The following is a 24,267-nucleotide window of genomic DNA, read 5'->3' on the forward strand; positions in this document are numbered from 1 at the left end:
GTTTCCACAGGATCCGACAGTTCCTTAAGCCCAACTGAGGGATAAATAAAACGGTTGCTGTGAAACACTGTTCTTAATTCCAATTTTTGGCCTGTTAATAACACAGTAGACCCTGCCACACAGATGCACCTATACCCATAAACACATTCTTTTCAAATAAATATAAACTAATTAAACTCAACTAATCATGTAAAAGGTATCACTCACTGTATTCATAAACCTTCTGTTCACAGTTTAATCTCTGAAAACAGAATGGAAAATAAATATAGAAGCTGTCAAGAGAGGTAATAACAAGTTATACTGTAATTAGGAAAATAAAAAACAAATAAAAACCCTCTATAATAACCTTGCAGTTATCTGGATTCATATATAACTACTGACTTAATTTGTTACCTGAATATATAAAGTGTTTGTCTGTGTATGTCTATCTGATTATCTAGAAGAGTATTTCCACTGCTTTAAAAATCCTCTGTGCTTGCTGATTCATCCTCTCACATCCTGACATTTTTACTCTCTCCATAGTTTTGCCCTTTTCCACAGTGTCCTATAGCTGTAGTCATCACATAGTAGCCTTTTCATATTGTCTTATTTCATTTAATAATATGTATTTCTGGTTCCTCTATATCTTTTCATGGCTTGGCGGGTCATTTATTTTTAGTGCCAAATAATATTCCGTTGTCTAGATGTACCACAATTTATTTATCCATTCATCCACTACAAGACCTCTTGGTTGCTTCCAAGTTTGGCAATTATGAATAAAGCTGTTATAAATATTTGTGTGCAGGTTTGTTTGTGTAGACATTAAGTTTTTATATCCTTTGGGTAAATACTGAGGAGCCAGATTGCTGGATCATATGGAAAGAGTATGTTTAGTTGTTTTGTTTTTTTTTAAAGATTTTATTTATTTATTCTTGAGAGAGAGAGGCAGAGACACAGTAAGAGGGAGAAGCAGACTCCCTGCGGGGAGCCCAATGTGGGACTCGATCTCAGGACCCCAGGATCATGATCTGAGCCGAAGGCAGACGCTCAACCACTGAGCCACCCAGCTGTCCTCAGTGTGTTTAGTTTTGTAGGAAATTGCCACCCTGCCTTTCAAAGTGGCTACACCATTTCTCATTCCCACTAGAAATGATTCAGAGTTCCTATTGTTCCATATCTTCATTTGCATTTGGTGGTATCAGTGTTGTAGATTTTGGCCATTGTGATAGGTATTTAATGGTATTTCATTGTTGCTTTAATTTGCATTTCCTGAGACATATGATGTGGAGCATCTTTCCGTATGCTTATTTGCCATCTTTATGTCTTCTTTGGTGAGGTATCTGTTAAGGTCTTTGGCCTTCTGCTCTTTTTTTTCCCCCTCAAATAAACTTTTTATTTTAGAACAGCTTTAGATATACAGCAAATCTACCAAAATATAGTTCATAAATACTCTGCCACTAGTTTCTTCTATTATTAACATTTTACATTAGTAGGATACATGTGTTTACAAGTGTTGATACACTGTTATTAACTAAAGTCCATGCTTTACTCAGGTTTCCTTAGTTTTTACCCAATGTCCTTTTTCTGTTCCAGGATCCCATTCAGCATATTATATTACATCTAGGCTTCATGTCTCCTTAGGCTCCTGTTGGCTGCGGCAGTTTCTCAGACCTTCCTTTTTTTACATGACCGTGACAGTTTTAAGGAGTACTAGCCAGGTATTTTGTAAAATGTCACTCGACTGGGATTTGTCTGATGTTTCTCTCAGGATTAGACTAGAGTTATGTGTTTTGGGGAGGAAGGTCACAGGATTCAATGCCATTCTCATCACATTTTATTAAGGGTACATAAAATCAACATGACAACACTATTGAGGTTAACCTTGATCATCTGGCTAGGGTAGTATTGTCAGGTTTCTCTGCTGAAAGTCACTCTCTTCCCCCTTCCCATAGCCTACTCTTTGGAAGGAAGTCACTGTGCACAGCGCATGGACTAAGGAGTGCAGAGTTATGCTCCACCAATTAAGAATAGGGGATCTATTTGAAATTCAAATTATTTGGATTTCTGCAAGGAAGAATTGTCTCTTCTCCTCCACTTGTTTATTTATTTAATCATTTATTTGCATCCATATGGACTCATGGTTTTTATGGTATAGTTTAGAGTATAACCCAGTATGAGTTTATTTAATTGCTTAAATCTCTCAGATTTGAGCATCTGGGAAATCTTTTCCTTGGCTTCTGTGTCCCTTTGACCCACTCTCAGTGTGTCTTTTTGAGCTTACTCTCAGTCACGACAGGATATCTGATCTTTGTTTTATTCTTCTTTTCCTCTCATTTTAGATGAGGATACAAGCATTTGTTGCTACCTACAACCTGAGGTATTCAGATCCAGGATCCCTCAGCATTGTAAACTTTGTGTGCATTTTTCAGGGAAGAAGATAGATTTTACCAGATTCTTAGTGTTGTTTATAACCTATAAAGAGGTAAAGAATCACTGTCTTTGAGTAAAGAGGAGAAATAATACAACCTACACATTTTATGTACCTTTTTCTTTCCATTCTGCTCTGTGCTTGCCTTAGTTTGTGTCCGGCTGGAAGCTTTGCAGCTCCCACACCCAGATTACTCATGCTGGCATATACTACAACTGCTTTCAGGTCTGCAAAGAACTTTGACCGTTGTTGTTGCATTTATCACTCTATAAAAACAAAACCATTCCATTGGACTCAGATTCCTGATTGGGGAGAAGATGTTGAGTTCATGTGCTCATACACACCCGTTTTGAAATGGAACTGTGCAGTAAAGGGTCCTGTAGAAATAAGACTGCTCTACAGTTAATGGAAAACTGAGTTTCCCCTTGGAAAGAAATTTCTGGATTTTTCCTTTAGTGCTGGAAAACATTACATCATCCAGCTATACAGCCTGGTACATTCCTTGCATAACTTCACATATTAGTAATGACATCGGTTCAAGTTTAGGCAAGTGAACAAAAGAAGCCTGGTTGTAAAAAGGCTTTTGATATAAAACATTATTTTCTCTAGTCATTTGATCACTTTGCCTGACTAAAGTAAGTTATTTTCTTAAATTAATATCACATTTCTATGGAATAAATTCTGTTTTATAATAATAATAGAACTGTTGAAAAAATAATAGAACTGTTGATTTCTTGAAATAAAACAAAATGACATAGTCAAATGCATAAAATATTGGATTGAGATTCAGAATATAAAGACTAACAATGAAATATGCAGTGTGTGACCTAATCAAATGCATTTAACTCTTCTTATCCTTGCTTATTTTGTGTAAATAGTACTAGGCATTTTCCCAAATTACAAAGTCTATATAGCACAGTGCAAAGGAAAATGCAAATTCTTGCAGCTCTCTGGCAGAAAGTGCTGTAGCTTTTAGACTGTTAAAATACATTTTAACATGTAGAGATAAATTTAATTTTTTTTTAGTATTGACTGAGCGAAAAAAATTATTCCTACTGTTTTCAGGAAGGAAAAACCCCTGATTTCATGCATGTGAATATGAATTAAATGGGATTTCACTTAAATTTTAAAATGTCTTTGAATTTCTAATATAAAGAAAGGTGAACTACTAATTGATACTCCTATCAGGTTAACTATAGCAGACATGAAAATATATATTGATACAAATAAGAATAAAAGAAAGAGGCTATAATGTATTTGATATATTCCTTTTTTTTTTAAACTTGAATAAGTCTTTGTTGACCAACATTATTTTTTTATGGTTGTTAATAAACAAGATTTTTTGTTATGTTTTATTTTTATTTTCATTTATTATTATTATTTTAGCTGTGGAAAGAATGAAAAACATTTGGGGATGTCTGGACGGAAGAGGTACTCTGATGAGTTATAGAAAGAGCAAATTTAGATTTTCCAGGACTAATAATTTTTGAAACTAGTAAGACTAATTAATAGAAACTCAGAATGTATATATTACACACACACACACACACACATCTATATATACACACATTTATATAATATATATATCCTAAAGCACTATATGGATGGATGGTGATAAAATAGGTAATATTCACTTCCATCATGGCAAGTTTGTGGTGAAATGGTAACTAGGAATCCAGATTACCAGATTTCATTATTAACTCTACCACCTTAGGATACTCTCTTCATCTTGCTGTCTTAGTTTCTGTGTGTACCATGTACTCTGTTGCTCCGTTAACTCACCTACTGCATGCTCTTCTACCAATCAGGATTTTTCTCTTTCTCTCCACTGAAGAACAGCTCTCTGGGTGGTTAATAGTCTCTCCTATTTTATCAAGGGAGTGTTTGTGATAATCAAATGAAAGAATGTAATGGACATGATAGTTGATTCCTCAACTATAATTAAATTATTCACTCTGGACTACTGATCTGAGCCATCATGATTTTTTTTCTTTTTTCTCTTTGCCAGTGATGGCCATTTTTTTTTCTCCTCGGGTGAGTAATGGCCAACGCTGGGAAGCTTCTGAAGAAAACAAAAGAACAACAAAAATAATGTTATTCTAAGAGGACACCTCAGGAAGAAATAAATGCTCTTCACCTGGATGTGATGTGTGGAACCACTCCTGCTTTAGTGCCCACAGACATCCTGAGGTTGAAGTCAACTTAGAAGAGCTGAGCAGATAGAGGGTGCCTGAGTGGCTCAGTAGGTTGAACATTTGACTCTTGATTTCACCTCAGGCCTTAATCTCAAGGTTGTGAGAGCCCCAAGTTGGGCTCAGTACTCGGCGTGGAGCCTGCTTGGGATTCTGTCTTGCTCTCCCTGTGTACCCCCCCTGCCCCCTGCTCTCTCTCTTTCTCTCTCTAAAATAAATAAATAAATCTTAAAAAAAAAGTAGAACTGGATATGGAATGTATTTGAGATAGTGTGTTTTTCATGCTATACAACTAGTATATGAAATCACAAAAATATAGAAGCCATGATTCCCACAAAAATCATGCTGTCAGGCAGCCTGGGTGGCTCAGCGGTTTAGCGCCACCTTCAGCCCAGGGCCTGATCCTGGAGTCCTGGGATTGAGTCCCACGTCAGGCACCTTGCATGGAGCCTGCTTCTCCCTCTGCCTGTGTCTCTGCCTCTTTTTCTCTCTCTCTCAAGAATGAATGAATGAATGAATGAATAAATAAATAAATAAATAAATCTTAAAAAAATCATGCTGTCTGCATTCAGTCTAGTTGGTAATATATACACAGATATGAAAAAAGCTATAATACAATTGTCAAACAGTATATTTATGTTTGTCTTCACTAGAACACAATGAGAACAGAATGAGGCAGGATTTTAGGAAGGCAATCTTAAAGGACAGCCTGGGTTTAGATTAATACAATAAGTGGAAGTTACAATATTCCAGGAAGGGGGATTTATTCTGAACCAGTAAATGGAAGAAGGACACAATTTGGTAGTGAGGTGCGAGGACTAGAAAGTCAGTTTGACTGACACAACTTACAGCCATAGGAGAGGAAAGATTTTTTTCCCTTCTATCCTCGATAGCTAGGCCTATGAAACAAATGACAACAGGCATATTAACAGGAGAAAAATATACAAATTATTAATTTTTAATATCACATTCACAGGGCCATCAGAGCAAAAAAAAGTGAATATCCAAAGAGTAGTGAGATTTAAGAGCTTATACTGTGACTTTTTTTTTTTAAGATTTTATTTATTTATTCATGATAGTCATACAGAGAGAGACAGAGACACAGGCAGAGGGAGAAGCAGGCTCCATGCAGGGAACCTGATGTGGGATTCGATCCCGGGTCTCCAGGATCGCGCCCTGGGCCAAAGGCAGGCACCAAACCGCTGCGCCACCCAGGGATCCCTATATTGTGACTTAATAAAGAAAGGGGAGGAGCATGTGTGCCTCTTAAGGGAGAGTATGGGATTTTTAGGAAAGATGAGTGGGCCTTTAGAAGAATAGATGGGAGGTATGATAGTTTGTGACAAAGTTTGTTTGGGTGTCCTCTCCTGTGATAAGAGTCCATCTTCTTCAGTTGATAAAACTAACAGGAAGGAGGGTGATTTATGACAATTTCTTTTGAAGGATCTGTCCATAGGCAGATAGGAGTTCAGAAAAAGCCTCTCCCACATTTGCTCTTTTTCAGGTGGCTTTAACTCAAAATAATCCATGTGCCAAAGAGACATCTTCCACAGCTGGAAGAAAAAGATCAGGCTGGAAAGTTCTCTACCACCAAAATTAGGGTTAATTGTTTTTATGTTGTCTGATTATTTCATTGCTTAGAAGGAATGTACTGTAAAGAATTTTACATCAAGAGACACAATAATGCAGTCCTTAATTGATCCAGTACAAGTGTATTTTGTAATCAATCAATTCTATTTTCCTCCGCTGAATGAGAAATCTTGTAGATGGGTTTGAACACTAATTTGCATCCTAACATCCAATTTTCCCACATACTCTCATTCTCTTTAGAGTTTTCAATCTTTTGAAAAGAGATGACAGTTGGCTCTAGGGAAGTTACAATTTCACCTGAAATGAAATGGAAAATCTTATTACCAGTCCCCAAGTCCCTGTAGCTGTGATAAGGCCATGAGAAGCAATTTTTAAAAATCCATATAATCTCCTGCATCTTTAGGAGGTTTAACTGATTATCGTGTTTTCCTTTAATATTTTGGACTCTGATATCTACTTGAAAAGATTGTATCAGTTTACAGTATTTTTTTATTTTTATAAATTTCTTTATATTAGTCACATCTCACCTCCAGTGGTCATATCTTATCAGCAGATTGTATGATAATTAACTCAGAACAGACTTGCCTGATAGGGCTGAGCTTTCAAAACAAAGCAATTACTTCTAAGTTTGCTTTATATAAATTAATACCACTTTTGAAATTGACACTTCCAGCATATCAATACAGAATAAAATAGTGCTGGATACTCCAAGTAATTTTAAACTTCCTTGTGATTGTCATGGATTTTGTGTGTGTGTGTGTGTGTGTGTGTGTGTGTGTTAGGACAATAATTATATAAGACTTTATGAGTGGTAAACTGAAACAAACAGTAAACAATAAAACATTTTTCACTGGATTCCAAGGAGGTGTGTTTTTTGCTTGTGCTTTTAAGTTCTTTCAAACGGTACCAATTTGGTCAAAATTCATTCTTTGAGGTTAATTAAAATAGAAAAATATGGCATATGTAGAAAAGAAAGAGATAATTGTATCTTGTAGCTCTGTATTTTCCTTGTTTAAACGATCTGGTAATAGAGAAACTTCTTTTACCACGCCCCCTTCTCCCCAACATATTGAACTCAATAAGGACATTCATTGGTTATTTCTTGGGCAAAACCACTTTATAAATGTCAGCATGATAGTTTAATCAATCGTTAGACTGTCTCTCTGGCCATATCCTCTTATAGTATTCACATACTCCTTCGTTTAGGCAGAGGTTAATATACATTATTAAAAAACTATTTTTTGCAGGTTTTTTCCCCTCTTATCTCATTGTCTGCACTCTCTTTGTGCTTTTTTACATTTTGATTGCAGATTGCTTCTGAACAAGTAAGATGTCTGCTCAATTTTATTTAAAAGAAAGTAACAGAGTATTTAGGACATTGTTTCATGAATTTGGAAAATTAAGTGCTAAAATATTTTTTTCATTTTTTATGACAACTATCTTTTGGGCATCTGACAATGTCTACTATTTTGATTTACTTCTGTTTGGAAAAGCCATGCTATAGTTGTGAATTTGTCACAAAAAGCATCTTTTCTCCATGGAAAATTACCCATTTCTAATGGTGGCTATTTCTAAATGCTTACGAGACCTTTGTTTTGTTTTCTTCTCTTACAGCCAGCAGTCAGCAGAGGACCTTGCCCGAGTACCTGCCAACTCCACTAGCAATATCTTGAATAGGCTATTGGTCAGTTATGATCCCAGGATAAGACCAAATTTTAAAGGTTTGTTTCTTACTCCCCCCATCTTCAATCTTTGCAGTTTAAAAAATTATGTGTATAAAATTGTTTAGTTGTGATATTCAAAACAAGGTGTCAAGTTGGCGTGTTACTGTCCTGTGATGTGCTTAGATTTAGAGCAATTTAGTGACAAAGATATTCAAAGACAAGCCAAATATTAGTTTTAATAGTTTCATACGGTTCCCAGTTAAAAGTACAAAAATAGGTATATTATGAATTAGATTAACCTCTGTCACAGGTTTGCTAAGCACTTAGTATTTCTAACCTTAGTGATTTAAATTTCAAGCTCTGGACACAGATCTGGCTTTCATTCACAGACGACAAAGTTATATTTGTAGAATAGCCATGTACTCATTAGGGACAGACAATAATAGTTCTGATATGTATTCATTCTTTTAAAATTTTTGTTAGCATATCACATTGATAAAAATTTTCCTCTACTTTTTTGCTGAAAAAGGTGGCCATATGGTTTTTTAAATCATGTTAACTTTGTGAATAAAAGCAACTGTGTTTTCTACAACATAGATCGTTTCTCCTCCAACAGAATATTACTATTTATCACACCTTTCAAGAACCAAAACCATACTTGCAATAAAAGTCACAAGAAGATTATATAGTTGTGCAAATTTTCTTTCTTTCTTTTCTTTTTTTCTTTTTTGTCCTGTTAATGAGTTAGGAAAAGCTATATGAAAAAAATCTCTAGAAAACTGTAATCCTTATTGCTGGTTGAAGATAGGTATTAATGTAGATCAGAAACATTATAAAGTTTGATATTTTTTTCTTCTTTACAGAAAAAAAATGTCTGCAGCTGTTTCTAGTCAACTGAAGTTATACAACTATGTTGTAAAAACAGGGTTTTTTGTTCATTACCAGAACCTATTCAGTTACTTTCAACAACAGCCATGGTCTGGGTTGTCACATGTCTACCATATATTGATTCACCACCTGTTTTTCATTAGTCAGTGGTTATGTGGCTAAAAGGCTAAATTCACATTTTCCCTTTGTTAGCCTAACCAGCAGCCCCACAACGAATAAAAAATGAAAAAAAAAAAAAAAAAAAAAGCAAGCAAGAAAGAAATTTGCAACATTATACCTTAATTCTCACTCCATGAACTTTCAAATTATTTTCCAACAGGTCAGGCAAAAATCTTTATAATGGTTCTGTTATGTCTGGTTAACTTTGCATATTCATAAATTAAAAATCAAAATATAGTCATTGTAGCTAAAATATATTGAATACTGCTTTACTACTTAAAGATTAGAAATGATTATAAAAATGCAAAACTTAAAACACATAAACTTTTAAAGAATATTGTACATTTTCTTAAGGTAAATGCCATAGTTCAATTTAAGATTTCTTTAAAGGTAAGCATATTTACTCAGAGTCTCAACAATTTAAGAGATAAATATTTCTGAATAAGTAACATGAGGAAATACAACTTAACTCATTTTTTATTTTTATTATGATCCCTTATTTAGAAAAATAAGTTAATAGCAACTGTGAGCAGGGAATGCTGAGACAATAGTTTTAAAGTTTTACATCCTATGTGGATTGGAAAAAGTATAAAATCAAGTTTATAAACCATAAAAATATGAAAATTCTGACCAAGTTTTTCATAGCTATTAAATCTATTCTTAATTTTTTTTTTTAATTTGTAGGCATTCCTGTTGATGTAGTAGTCAACATTTTTATCAACAGTTTTGGATCCATTCAGGAGACAACAATGGTAAGATTACAGGCAGTTTTATAGTTTTATTTATCAAAATTTTAACTAGAGAATAGTGAAAGTAATAGTGAAACTGAAAAATAAGGAATAACTCTAAGGTGGATGCCTGGGTGGCTCAGAGGCTGAGTATCTGCCTTCAGCTTAGGGTGTGATCCCAGGGTCCTGGGAATAAGCCCATATCAAGCTCCTCACAGGGAGCTTGCTTTTCCCTCTGCTTATGTCTTTGCCTCTCTCTCTCTGTCTCTCATGAATAAATAAATAAAATCTTTAAAAGAAAAAAAGGAGTAACTCTAAGGAAAAATGCATACTTTCTTCTAATATGAAATATCCAACTTCCAAGGTGTGTTACATTAGTGATTTCAGTGTCTATATAATTTTGCAATTCAAATGTAGCCTCAATGCCAACTGAAACTTATAGACTTGAAAGAATTAATATACTCACTCTGAACAACTAATTGGATAACATTTGGGAAAAGTATATATGCAATGAATATTCTGGAGCAATGTTTATTTCCTAGTATACTTATATGTATGAACATTAAAACATATTTACATGTTCATGGTTTATTTTTCTCCTAGTTTCCTATGGAGAAATTCTGTATTTCCTCTTTTATGTTAATATTGTGATGTTTGGATTGAGAACCATAAAAAGCAAAGAGGAAAATTAAGTTTTATAAGATATGGCAACAGAGCTCCCTAAAAAAAAATTATGTAACAAGGGGGAAGGTCAAGGAAAGGCAAAAAGAGAAGTGTGAGAAGATATGACAGGCAGGCTCCTGTCTTGAACAGAAAAGGGGTTGGAAGGAGTGGCTGCTATCTGTGATGAGTTGGACTGCAGGGACAAAGGCTTCTATAAAGTAGTAATTTTATTAGTAGGTTACTAATTAGTACACTAGCAGATTTTTTGAATGATGTGTGATGTAATTACCCCTCAGCTTCTTAAAAGACATTCAATGAAATCTACTTGCTGTTTGATGTTTTAGAATATTAGATTTTGTGCCCTTTTTGAAAGACTACATGATGAAATGATACTTCAAGTGGGAGAAAGAAAACCCAAGTTTTTTGTGTTTTTTTTTAGATACTTATATTTTATTAATAATATACATTTTGGGGGGCATCTGGGTGGCTCAGTGGTTGAGCTTCTGCCTTTGGCTTAGGTTGTAGTTCTGGGGTCCTGGGATCAAGTCCCACATTAGGCTCCTTGGAGGGAGTCTGCTTCTCCCTCTGCCTGTGTCTCTGCTTCTCTCTGTGTGTCTCTCATGAATAATTAAAATCTTTAAAAAAATAATAAACCTTTGGATTGAAAGCCTAGTAATGGATAGGGCACAGTATAATGTTTCAGGGAATATCTCAGGCTAGAGAAAGAATAACTTAAAATATTTATTCCTTTATTTCTCATGGAAGCATAATGTGTTATAAAAGCACCCAAATATTGCATTTAATTTATGACACCTGTTTTTGTATCTAATTGCCATGAGAATGTTATTTTTTGTAGAAGCATATAGTAGCCCTTGAATAATTGATTTTCTTAGTGTGTAATTTTTTTAGGGAATTAATTCAAAAGAAGATTTTAGAGTCAAATTCATTTACTTCCAGTGACTTTTTAGTTCACCTAAATGACAGGAACATATAGATCACCAGAAGAGAGCTCTGGAGTTAAGAAACAGACTACCATATAGCACTCAGGAGACAAGTGTAGCACTTGTGAACTGAAAATGTGGTTAGTCTATCTAAGCACTTCACTTTGCAGTTAGAGATGTCATTTTCTGAAGGTGAAACTTTAAGGGAGTCTGTTTCATCTCTGTACTCTTCTGTGTGACCTCTTTCGTCTTTTATGTCATCATTACACTACTCCTATATCATCCCTGAAAGATGTTCTGGCCTGTTGGAAACGTTCCTACTCTATCCTGCATTTGGGGACAGCTAATGCAAGGATATTTTTTCTCATTTGCATAAAGGCTACCCATGTGTCCCAGCTCAGTAGGTATCATTAATATATCTCTTCTTTAGTAATCATTGAGTGCCTTCCAAATGTCAGACACCTAAGCTTCCCCAAGTCGCATCAGTAGTTATTTGATTCTATCAGGTTAAAAACACCGGGAAGATGCTGGAAAAGGCAGAGGAACTTTCTTACAGATTATTTGAGGGTTATAATGAAATATTGCATATTTATAACATAGTCTCATATTGTCCTCCCGCAGGGATTCATCATTGCAGCTAGCCCAGAGCACTTACTGCTGGGACCAGATTCAACTGATTCTCATCAGAGAGTCTTTGTCCCTGCTATTTATCCTTGATTTCCATCTCTTATCTTCTAATCAGAGCCTTTTATGGCTTCTCTGACTCACTTTGTGCCTTCTTTTCAATCCAGGTCTTTCATCTCTATCACTTGTTACTTAAATCTGATAGCTTCTTTACCGTAATTAAACTATCTTTGTGTGTTTTTCTCTTATTCCCTAATGGACTGTAAATCTTTTAAAATCAGGAATAGTGTATCCCACTTCTTCATTTTCCATAAAGTACAGCAGATGAAAGGTGCTCCATAAATGATAAACATATAAATAAATAATTTCTGTGTTAGCTAATATTGATCGAATAAATGAAAAACAAATTCTCCCATTTGCCTAGCACAAACTGAGTCAAAGTAGCCATAATACAATTGACAGGGGAAATTTAAATATGGACTCATGTTGATCATTTATTTGGTTAAATAACAGAATAAATAATGTTATTATTGTAGAGTGTTAATTTTGGAAATTTTAGAGACCTTTATCCAGAGGAGCCAAATTATTTATGTTTGCTATTTCTTTTTCTGAAATAACCTGGATGAAAATCAATCTGCCTTTCACTTTATGTTGTGTGAATAGCCTAAAGTTTCATGCATCGAATAGATTTAAATATTTTACTTTATTGTAATTATCATTTTTTGCTTTCAACAATGTTTATTTTGTACATTGCCATAAAACAGTTTCCTAGACATGTCTTTTGAGTCTATTATATTTTATAGATTTGCTCAGTATTTTCAAAAAACAGTCCCTCATACTTGTTCTTTCCTAATTAAGAAAGTCACAAGCTGTTATCAGTATATAAGATAACATTAAGATGTCATCTAAGGAAAAAAAAAAAAAAGACCTAAGAAAAAAATTTGTTCTTTATTCCCTGATACGAACACTGGTCAAGAATAATGATGATGGACTCAGTAGAGTAATTTAACAGGAATACACGTACGGAGAAGATGAAAGAATATTTCTTTTTTTTTTCTTCCAATCACCCACAGTGAGGTTACTTTATTATTATTTTTTTAGCTTTATTGAGGTATAATTGACAAAATTGTAAGAAATTTAAAATGTACATGATGATTTGGTATATGTCTACATTGTGAAAGGAATCCCCTCATCAAGTTAATAAACACATCATCACCTCACATATTAATCTTAGTTTTAAAAAAATTTGGTGAGAACAATTTAAGTCCTACTCTCTTAGCAAATTTCAGGTATACAGTGTTATCAACTGTAGTCACCATGTTATACATTAGATCCTGACTTTATTCGGATATTCGGACCTTATTCATCTTAAACTGAAAGTTTATGCTTTTCTACCAACTTCTCCCTGTTTCCCACACCCCCAAACCCCTGACAACCAGTTTTCTACTGCTTCTCTGCCCTCCAGGCTCATTCATGCTGTTGCAAATGACAGGATTTCCCTCTTTTAAGAGTGAGTGATATTCCATTATATAGATATAGATGATATAGATGTAGATATAGATATATAGATATAGATATAGATAGATACACACACACAAACACACCACATTTTCTTGATCCATTTATCCATTGATGGACATAGGTTGGTTCTATTCTTTGGCTATTGGAATAATGTTGCAAGGAACATGGAAACACAGATATCTGCACGATTGTGGTTTTGTTTCTTTTGGATGTATACCCAGAAGTGTGATTACTGAATCATATGGTTGTTCTATTCTTAATTTCTTGAGGAAACTCCATACTCTTTTCCATAGTGGTTATACCAGTTTGTGTTCCCATCAGCAGTATACAATGATTCCTTTACTCCACATCCTTGTTGGTAATTGTTCTCTCTCTCTCTCTCTCTCTCTCTCTCTCTTTGCTAATAACCAGAGAACATATTTCTTAAAAACAAGCAAACAAAAAAGTCCCCCAAAACAAGGGATTGGGAAAACAGAGTATTAGATTTGTCTAAATACAGGATATACATTCATGGAAACAATATGGTGGACATGGTGTAAGTTGCAATATTAGGCGTGTGCTTGAATGTGTTATGTACCTGATGTGCTATATACCCTGAAAAGAGTGAATAAATGACTAAAATAAAGCAAAAATATTTTGCCTCTCATAGTAGCTCTCTGGAATGATGACTCTTGGGTTGTCATGCATTTTCAAATTCATTTAGTATTTCATGGTAAAATCTCATTCTAAAGAAAATACTAAAGAAAATAAACCATTTATACGTTTGTTAGTAGCACCACTGTTATAGTTGTGAGTTTGTTTGTTAATATCCCCCTAGAAATTACCCCTATAAAGATCTGCTGAAATAAAGGAAATCCTAAAATCTGGGAAGCTTTAATATTGCCCCAAACTTTTCTCTCCCATTCAGACCTTTCTATGTCAACTGGCAGTTGCTTATTCCAGAAGGCATAATGCAGGAAGCAGAGCTCGGAGTGACTGTGACATCAGTAGCTGCAAGTCAGGTGGCAGACAGATGTAGGGCACCTTCTGAAAGCAGAGGGCAGCCCATTCCCTTTTCCCAGCAGATAAAGTTGATTATCAAAGAAGCAATCAAGGTTATAGGCATTCACATTTTTGTTAGGAAGTTTTAACCAATTCCATTTGGAAACCATTTCTTCACACTTACTTGTTTTTTTAATTCAGATGCTATTGGTAACTAAACAAAAAGTAATCTCACATTTATTCAGAAGCCATAATTGTGTAGTGAGGGAGAAATTATAGCCATATTAATATTCCTTAAGATCTTCCACACTTCCATGGTTATATGCCCCTTCAGTTTGCTTTATGATCTCATTTTATAGCTTTATAATTCCTATTCCTCTTCTGTGTGTTTTTTGCATTCACTACCTTACACTTTTGTAAGGTATCCTTATAAATACTGTAGGTGATATTTATTGACATTAATTGTAACATCACCAAAATTGTAAAATAAATGCAGTCGTCCTAATTTGAAGTTCTAATTTTATCAGCTCATATGCTGCTGTCTGTGGCAACTGAAACAAGAGTATTCAGAACAGTGAGAAGAATGGTTTTTTAGAGGTGAAGTGGCATCTGTGCTATGGTTATGTTTATAATATTTGTTGACTTTTCCATTCAGTTCCTACCTTTGGCTTAAATCACTGGGATTTTCATAATTGAAAATGTGAACTATTGCAATTGTGGGGAAAAACTGGGTAGTATGGTTTATTATAATAATCTGTACACAGACACTTCATCTCATCAGAAATACCTAAGGGCTCTTTCATGGAAATACATATACAATCCATATTCTTTCTTGGTTTAGGCTTGCTTCATAATTATATTGAATTATTATTGCACTGTAATTCATGATCCTGTCAGACTTTCTATGCCTTTCTGCTGCATAACTTGCTATTTGTCTTAATAGATTTCAAATTCTTTTGAGCAATCCAGTGTTCCTATCAGGAAAAAAGAAGTCACATTTGGGATTTGCTAAAAGAGTCGAGTTCTAGTTTTTGGTAATTATTCATCTTTGTTGTTTTAAAAACAATTTTATGTGTTTCTCTTTATATAACTTACATTTTCTTCCTTAAAACTTGTCTTAGCTTACTATTCCTTTTATCTTGTTGCTTTTATTATTAGCTTTCCAGCATTACTTCATTGTAGAATAATACTAGACATTTGTCCCATTTTTTTTCTATTTTACATCTTAGATATACAAACCTTCCAAAGGTTTTTACATTTTTTTTTTCATATGCTCTATCTTCAAGTTTGCACCCTGTGGGAGGCTAAATAATGTTCCTCCAAAATGTCCATGTACCTAATCTCGGAACCTGTGGGTATGCCTTTTTATCCGATAAAAGAAACCGTGTCTGTGATTAAAGTAAGGATCTTGAGCTGGGGAAATTATTCCGGTTATCCAAATGGGTCCACTATAATTAGAAGGGTCCTTATAAAGCAGGAGGCAGGAGGATCAGAGTCAGTAGTGGTAGATGTGATGAAGACAGCATGAAAGTGCAGTGACACAAGGAAGTGATGTATCAATCAAGGAACGTAGGTGGCCTTGAGAAGCTGAAAAAGCAAGGAAATTGAATCTTCAAATCTTCCAGAAAGAGTCAGTCCTACAGATACTGTGACTTTAGTCCCATGAAACTAATTTTGATGTTCTGAACTCCAGAACTGTGAGACAATAATTTATGATCTTTTGGTAATTTTGTTACTACAGCAATGGGAAACTCCTACATATGCTGATGAATACTTGTTAATGCATTTTTTTTTCTCCCAAATTCTGTTGGAGGATTATCTGATTACATAGAATTTCATCCCAAATGCTACTGGAGGGTTATCTGATTTTGCATATAACTTATTCCATATATGGAAATGGCAAAATAATCCATGGTTTCGAATTCAGTGATTACTAAAAACTCTCACTTGTTAATCAGAAGGACATAATTTTATTTTTATTTTATTTTATTTTTTTTTAATTTTTATTTATTCATGATAGGCACAAGGTGAGAGAGAGAGAGGCAGAGACACAGGCAGAGGGAGAAGCAGACTCCATGCACCGGGAGCCTGACGTGGGATTCGATCCCGGATCTCCAGGATCGCGCCCTGGGCCAAAGGCAGGCGCTAAACCGCTGTGCCACCCAGGGATCCCAGAAGGACATAATTTTAAAGAGAATGTGTTTGAGGTTGTTAAAAATATATTTCTTTCTCTTTTTTGTCAAAGTTACTTTTTTAGTGTCTGCCTTAAAATGAAGAATAGTGTAATTTGTCATGGATACTCTCCTCTTCCCTTTTTCTCTCCTACCTATATTATTTAGAAGTATTGGTGATTAAACATCACAAGAGGATTATATTAGGCAATAAAGAAGGATGAGAAATGTTCAAGTTTAATTTTCTTCTTCCAGTGATTTGTCATTGTTATCAGTTGATATAGGAGAAAATAAATTAATGATATGAATAATACTAGGCAAATATCCTAACCTGTCAAAATTTGACAGTAATATGTATTAAATAGAAGTATGTTGTGTACTTTCTAAATATGCAGCCCAGCAGACTGCTAGTCTTAAGTAGTTTATAGTTAGCACCACTGTACCACCTAGCAGGCACTACTAATATACATGGAATATTGGAATAGGTCTAGAAAATTTTAAATATTCATAAAGTGTTATTACACAATAAACTAATTTTTTAACAATATGACATGTTGGGAAAAATTGCTAAAATGTAACCTAAAAAATTTTAGTGGCATTTTGTTAACTTGCAATTCTTACATGAAATATCTAACTTCACTAATGACTAAATTTAAATCCTCTTCAAACCAGGCTTATTACAGCTCTGTTGACAGAACTTTATTTATAATGTTGCCAGATGCTATGAGAGCTGATATCCTTTATTTCCTTGAATGCTAATTTTTTTTATTATAATGTAAAGACTACACATGAGTTAAAGATTGCTATGTGAGAGCCAGGTAAAAATTATAACTAACCAGAATAGCTATCCTAATATAATACAAAGTATAAACAATTCTTAATTATTAAATTATCAATAATGCAACTTAACCACTTTTCATGTCTTGTGAAATGTTTTATTGCCTTGAAGAAATAGTTGAATTTGGGTGTTAATTGGGACTGAAAATTTTGGAGAACATCCATTTTCCAGATAATGACTAATAGTGTGCTCTTTGGAATGAACAATGAGTAGTATTTGTCACCAAATTCTTTAAAAACAATTAAGTAATTTCCCACTGATAAAAGAAGTCTGTTTCTGATGGGAATTTGTTCATTGCAAAATAAATGATAAAGCTATAATTATTGTGATTGAATAATTGAAAATGAAAATAAATAGGTTTCAAAGATATTTCTCTTAATATAGAACATTTGAAATACCAATAACTAGCAATTATTTAGAAATGCTCATAAAACATTAACCAAAGCAACTAATGAGCTTTTGTCTTTTAATGAATGTTAAACTCAAACTATTAATTTAAACTGTAAAATTTTAAAACATTCTTAAGAGATTATAAACTAACTACAATTCGAATTGAATCATAATAATATGTAGCTACACAGCTAACAGAAAAGTATCTATGAAGCACTTTTATAATGAAATAATAAGATATAATGACCAAGACTGATATAATGAAATAAGAATTTCCAGTTTTTCAGTGATGCTCATTGTAATACAACTTTGGAGTTCTACTAAAAACTAAAGTTAGGAAAAGGATTACTGTAGAGACTTGAAGCTTATGTGGTCTGTTGAGCCTACAATGGAGCAGTTGAAAGCAAGAAGAATAATTCAGCAGATGCTCAGAAGCGTGTTTTAGCACGGTGTCAAGCTTGGTAACCTTGAAGTAGATTATTATTAAGAATAATTGCTGGTTGGGGCACCTGGGTGGCTCAGTAGGTTAAGCGTCTGACTTCGGCTCAGGTCATGATCCCCAGGGTCCTAGGATCTAGCACCATGTTGGGCTCCCTGCTCAGTGGGGAATCTGCTTCTCCCTTAGCCCTCCCCACTTCCTGCTGCTCATGCTCTCTCTTTCTCAAATAAATATATAAAATCTTTAAAACAAACGAACAAAAAGAATAGTTGGTTGACAGCACAGTGCAGAACAAACTGAATGACTTACACTATAGGGAGAATTTTTTTGTGTGGCCAAAAAAAAATCTTCATCTGTGTTACCAACATTATAAAAGGTTAACAGCAGAATGAAGGATATATCCTAATAAGGTGTAGTGTGCTTGTTTAGCTCTTATATATGGCCCGGTGCAGTTCTATACTTGACATACTCTCTCATTTAATCTTTATAAAAACCCTATATTTGTTGGCATATTATCTCCATATTATACATAGGAGATTTTTGTCCTCTGTTCACTTCTTACTCCTCCATGATCTTGCTTTTAATATGCCACTCTACCAAAAATTCATTTGCTAAAATTTTCAGTGGCTTCCTCGTTGGCTGCAAGTATTCAGTGTGATTGTACTTGACCCCTATATGACACCAGCTGCTATTTACCTTCTCAAAGCTTTGGCCAATTTGATTTGGTGAAATCACATTCTCAGGGTTTTCTTTTTTCCTCAGTCTTCTAGCCTGCCCTTTGAATGCCTATCCTTCCCAGGGTTATTTTTTTGCCTTTAATTCCTACTCTAATACTTTTGGCCAAACTCTCCACTAGTCATCATCATCTTCTTTTTGTTTTGGTTTTGGTTCTGTTTTCAAGATTCATTTATGTCATATGTGTATCAGAGCTTCATTCCTTTTTATGGGCAAATAATATTCCTTAGTGTGTATATGTATAGGGGCATACCTTGTTTTATTGTGCTTTGTAGATACTATTGTTTTTTATAAATTGAAGATTTGTGGCAACCTGCAATGAGCAAATCTTTTGGTGCCATTTTTCCAATGGCATGTGCTTGCTTGCTGTCTCTGTCACATTTGGTAATTCACAGAATATTTCAAATTTTATTATTAACATTATATTTTTTATGATGATCTGTGAGCTCTGACATTAGTCTCATAATAGTTTTGGGGCAGCAGGAACCATGCTCATATAAGGTGGCAAACTTAGCTGATAAATGTTGTGTGTGTTCTGACTAACCAGCCATTTTCTATCTCCCTGTCCTTGGCCCCCTTCCCTGAGATACACAATACTAAAGTTAGGCCAATTAATAACCATATAATGGCTTCTAATTGTTTAAGTAAAAGGAAGAATCACATACTTCTCACTTCAAATGAAAAGCTAGAAATGATTAAGCTTAGTGAGGAAGGCATGTCAAAAGCTAAGCTAGGCCAAAAGCTAGGTCTCTTGCACCATTTAGCCATGTTGTGGATGAAAGGAGAAGTTCTTGAAGAAAATTAAGAATGCTACTCCAGTAAATACATGACTGCTAGGAAAGCAAAGCAGCCTTATTGGGTCAAACCAGCCTCAACATTCCCTTAAGCCAAAGCCTAATCCAGAGCAAGGCTCTAACTCTCTTCAATTCTGTGAAGGCTGAGGAAGGTGAGGAAGCTGAAGAAGAAAAGTATAAAGCTGACAAAGGTTGGTTCACGAGGTTGAAGGAAAGAATCCGCAGGTGTGGCAAGCTTCATTGTTGTCTTCTTGTAAGACATTGCCACAGCCTTGACCTTCAGCAGCCACCACCCCGGTCAGTCAGCAGCCATCAATATTGAGGCCAGATACCATCCACCAGCAAAAAGATATTATGACTCACTGAAAGATCAGGTGATGATTAGTATTTTTTAATAATGAAATATGCTTAAACTAAGATATGTACATTCTTCAGACATAGTGCTATCACATTCTTAATAGACTATAGTACAGTGTAAATATAATTTCTACATGCACTAGAAAACCAAACAATTCGTGTTATTTGCTTTTTTGCAATATTCACTTTATTGCAGTGGTCTTAGAACTGAACCCACAATATCTCCAAGGCATGCCCTTGTACCCCATTTCTTTTATCCTTTCATCTCTTGATGGACACTTGGGCTGTTTCCACCTTTTGACTATGGTGAATAATACCGCAATGAACATGGATGTGCAAGAGTCTCTGCTTTCAGTTCTTTTATACCTAGGAGTGAATTGCGGGATCATATGGTATTTCTGTTAACTTTTTGAGGACAAAGTATAATTATTTAAAAGTTTAAAAAGTACACACAGAGAGGAAGTGAGGACATGTTAGTGATTTATTTAACTCATTACTGAGGGATCCAGCGGGATAGTAAAGATGCTTCAGTGAAAAATTCAGGAGCCTGAAGTGAAAGAATGAATGCTGAAATTAGATTGCTAAATTAGATACAGGCTTGTTAATGCCTCACAGGGCAATAAAGGCATAATCTTTGGAGATCTCTTTTCTACCTGACATAGAATATTTGCATCCGTACCATGAAAAAATCATTTGCAATTTATGAATCTTCTGTACATTATCTGCTTTTAGTTATTTCTAACTAATAGAAAATGGCAAGTCAGACAAAGTTCCCCTTTCCTCAAGAATCATAAAGCCCTTAGGTGGGCTTGTTATACAGTGTTTCAGCATGATATTGAAAGGGCAAGTGATCATCTTTTTTCCTTATTTCCAAATTTTGATTATTCTTATCTTTGTGTTTATTCCCTTTCATTTGTTTATACTTTGTTTTGCAGTCACTCTTTTTCCCCCTATAACTTCTTCTTCATATATATCCTTCTTGGGATTTATTACTTTGTTGAAATTTGTTTATTTTCCTTTAAATTTTGATGCATATTGCCAAGTAACCCTCCAGGAAAGTTTATAAATTTATTTTGCTACTGGTGGTGTATGAATATGTCAGGTATCCATGCCTCACCAGTGATAAATATGATTACTAATCATCATTTCCAATTCTATGGGCAAAGGGGGAAAAATAGAATCTTGTTTTTTCCTGTTTTTCTTTTCTAGTGAGTCAGAATGTATCTTCATGTTTATGGTTCTTCACAGCAAACTTTGCTATAGAGTTTTTCGTGAGATTTGTTGCTTAAGGGATCCCTGGGTAGCGCAGCGGTTTGGCGCCTGCCTTTGGCCCAGGGCGCGATCCTGGAGACCCGGGATCGAATCCCACATCAGGCTCCCGGTGCATGGAGCCTGCTTCTCCCTCTGCCTATGTCTCTGCCTCTCTCTCTCTCTCTCTCTGTGACTATCATAAATAAATAAAAATTTAAAAAAAAAATAACACTTTAAAAAAAAAGATTTGTTGCTTAAAGGAAACTTGCAATATCACTGTTTTTGAGAGAACTATCAGATTGTTTCATACAAACCATATTCATACTTTTAATGTTAAATATCATTCTACCTTATATGAAAACAACCTATTTTACGAATCTGTTCTTCCGTAGTGGATTTTAGATTATTACTAAGGGAGTTTTGTTTGTTCTTTTGTTTTGGACTATTACATAGATGTATAGAATAGACATCTTTGAAATGTATTTATGTACCAAGTACATTCATTTACTTTTAAATGTAGACTTTCTTTTTTAGAGCAGTTTTAGCTTCACAGCAAAATCAGAAAATAGAGAGTTTTCATATCCTGTGCCTCCCCCTGCCCACAGCTTCCCCAGCTATTGGAGGCTGCACCAAAAGGATACATCTGCTGCAATCAGTGAACCTGCAATAATACACCATCACCTAAATTCTGTAGATTACACTAGGGTTTGCTCTTTGTGTTGTTGATTTCATGGGTTTTGACAAATTTTGGAACATATGTATCTGCCATTATAATTTCATACAGAAGAATTCCACTACCCTAAAAATCCTCTATGTTCTACATACGTGTTCCTCTCTCCCTCCCCTATAACCCCTAGCAACCACTGATTAATTGATCGATTGATTTATTTTCTGTATCCAGGTTTTGCCTTTTCCAGAATGTCATATAATTGGAATCATGCAGCATATAGTCTCTTCAGATTGGCTTCTTTTACTTACTGGCATGTATTTAAGGTTCCTGCATGGTTTTTTATGGCTTGATAGCTCATTTCTTTTTTTCTTGCTGAATAATATTCTGTTGTCTGGTTTATCTGTTCACTTACTGAAGGACATCATGATGGTCCAAGTTTTGGCAATTATGAATAAAGCTGCTTTAAACATAGATGGGCAGGTTTTTGTGTGGGTGTAAGTTTTCAGCCCCTTTGGGTATAAATATCAAGGAATGTGGTATAGTAAAAATGTATTTAGTTTTGTAAGAAACTTCCAAACTGTCTTCCAAAGTAGATGTGCCATTTTCATATTTTCATTCCCACCATTGGCAGTTGAGAATTCCTATTGCTCCACATCCTCATTTGCATTTGATGTTGTCAGTGTGCTGGGTTTGGCCCTTTCTCACAGTAGTGTACTGACATCCCATTAATTTACATCTCCCTAGTGACCTGTAAAGTGGAACATCTTCACATAGGCTTATTTGCTATCAGTATATGTTCATTGGTAAGGTATCTGTTAAGATCTTTGGCCCATTTTTTAATGGGGTTGTTTTCTTATTGTTACATTTTAAGAGTTCTTTGTATATTACTTCTTGGTCTTGACTTTAACTGATAATCTTTCCCCTGACCACTCCAAAACCTCTGGCTCTTGCTCTGGCCTCCTCCTACTGATGATCTTGATTATTTCTCCCATTTTAAGTCTCTTGATATTCAGTGGTTCTTTTGTATTGCTAATAAAACACTTAAGAAACAGTGACTTTTGCCTCCTACTCTAGTTCTGCCCTTCCCAGACATCACCATCTGTCAGAATTTTGCCCGCCCTCAGAGAACCTCCCCTGACTCACTGTCTGCAGCCTTCCCTGGCCACTGTCTGAAGTGATCATTTATTCTCTCAGCAAGTGCTATCACCCCTAGAATCCTTACCAGTTATTCCCTTACTTGTTTAATTATCACTTCCTGATAAAATTTTTATCCCTCTCAGACTGGTAGCTCAGACCTTTGAACATAGAAAATCCTTAGTGAATTACTGTTTACTAAATAAACAAATGAAGGAAGAAATGAATGATTAGCCTAGCACAGTAAAACAGATGGTTAACTGAGATTATTTTGTAATCATTGAATTTAGTCCGTAACATAATAACTAGGGAATATTTTATTTTGTTAGTCCATAAAACAAACTCACCAGTGTTAGTTGACGTATCTTAAGTGAAATCTGAATAATATTAGATCAATCAGATATTAATAATTAATATTAATAATCAGAAATCACTTTGCCTTCTAGTACTGCATTGTATTCATCTGTATATAGCCAGTGTATATAGCCATAGTCTTTGCATCTGGTACACAAAAAATACTTTTTAAATGCTTTTCAAGATAAATAGAATTTAAAAAAAAAAAGAATTAATAGAATTAAAGTTAGTTCTGATGTTCAGTAACCAATTGAAACTTATAGGTGGCATCTTGATAACAGTAGAAAAGGAATGCTGTCAATAGTAATTGTTAGCCCTTTCAACAATTATGATAATTATGTTATGATACATATAACAAATTAGTTCACATTTGAGTATTCTCTTTATTCCAGGTTTCATGCCTTAGGTACAGTCTTTCATTTGATTCTTGTGAATGATTGAAGATTCATCTTATTGATGAATTTGAAGGTCAGGGGGGTTAATTGACTTACCTTAGAGAACATAATAGGACATAATTCAGACCCAATTTGTCTAATTGCCCCATCTTCAGGTATCAGTGTAGGTGTCAATTCTCTTGGTTACTTTTAACTTATCCTGAGACTGGATGCCCCATTGCAATCTATTTTCATTTTTCATAGTCTTTTTCAAATTGTTTTATATTTGACTGATTGTCAATATAACCACAATTATTTCCTTAAAGTCTGGGAGCACTCACAGTTGTATACTTAGTACCCAGAGCATGGAAGGGAGTATGTGGTATATGATATATTCTGTAG

General features: G+C 34.6%; 1 protein-coding gene across 4 annotated transcripts in view; it reads left to right on the top strand.

Annotated features, from left to right (window-relative positions):
• GLRB (glycine receptor beta) overlaps positions 1–24,267 on the top strand; it is a 93,280-nt gene that overhangs the window by 30,518 nt on the left and 38,495 nt on the right. For all 4 annotated transcript variants that reach the window (XM_077846492.1, XM_077846495.1, XM_077846494.1 and 1 more), the window contains 2 exons: positions 7,804–7,910; positions 9,585–9,652. In XM_077846492.1, coding sequence (XP_077702618.1) covers positions 7,804–7,910; positions 9,585–9,652 — 175 coding nt within the window. The remainder of the gene's footprint in view (positions 1–7,803; positions 7,911–9,584; positions 9,653–24,267) is intronic.

This window comes from Canis aureus, chromosome 13 (assembly GCF_053574225.1).
Source record: "Canis aureus isolate CA01 chromosome 13, VMU_Caureus_v.1.0, whole genome shotgun sequence".
Taxonomy (NCBI): Eukaryota; Metazoa; Chordata; class Mammalia; order Carnivora; family Canidae; genus Canis; species Canis aureus.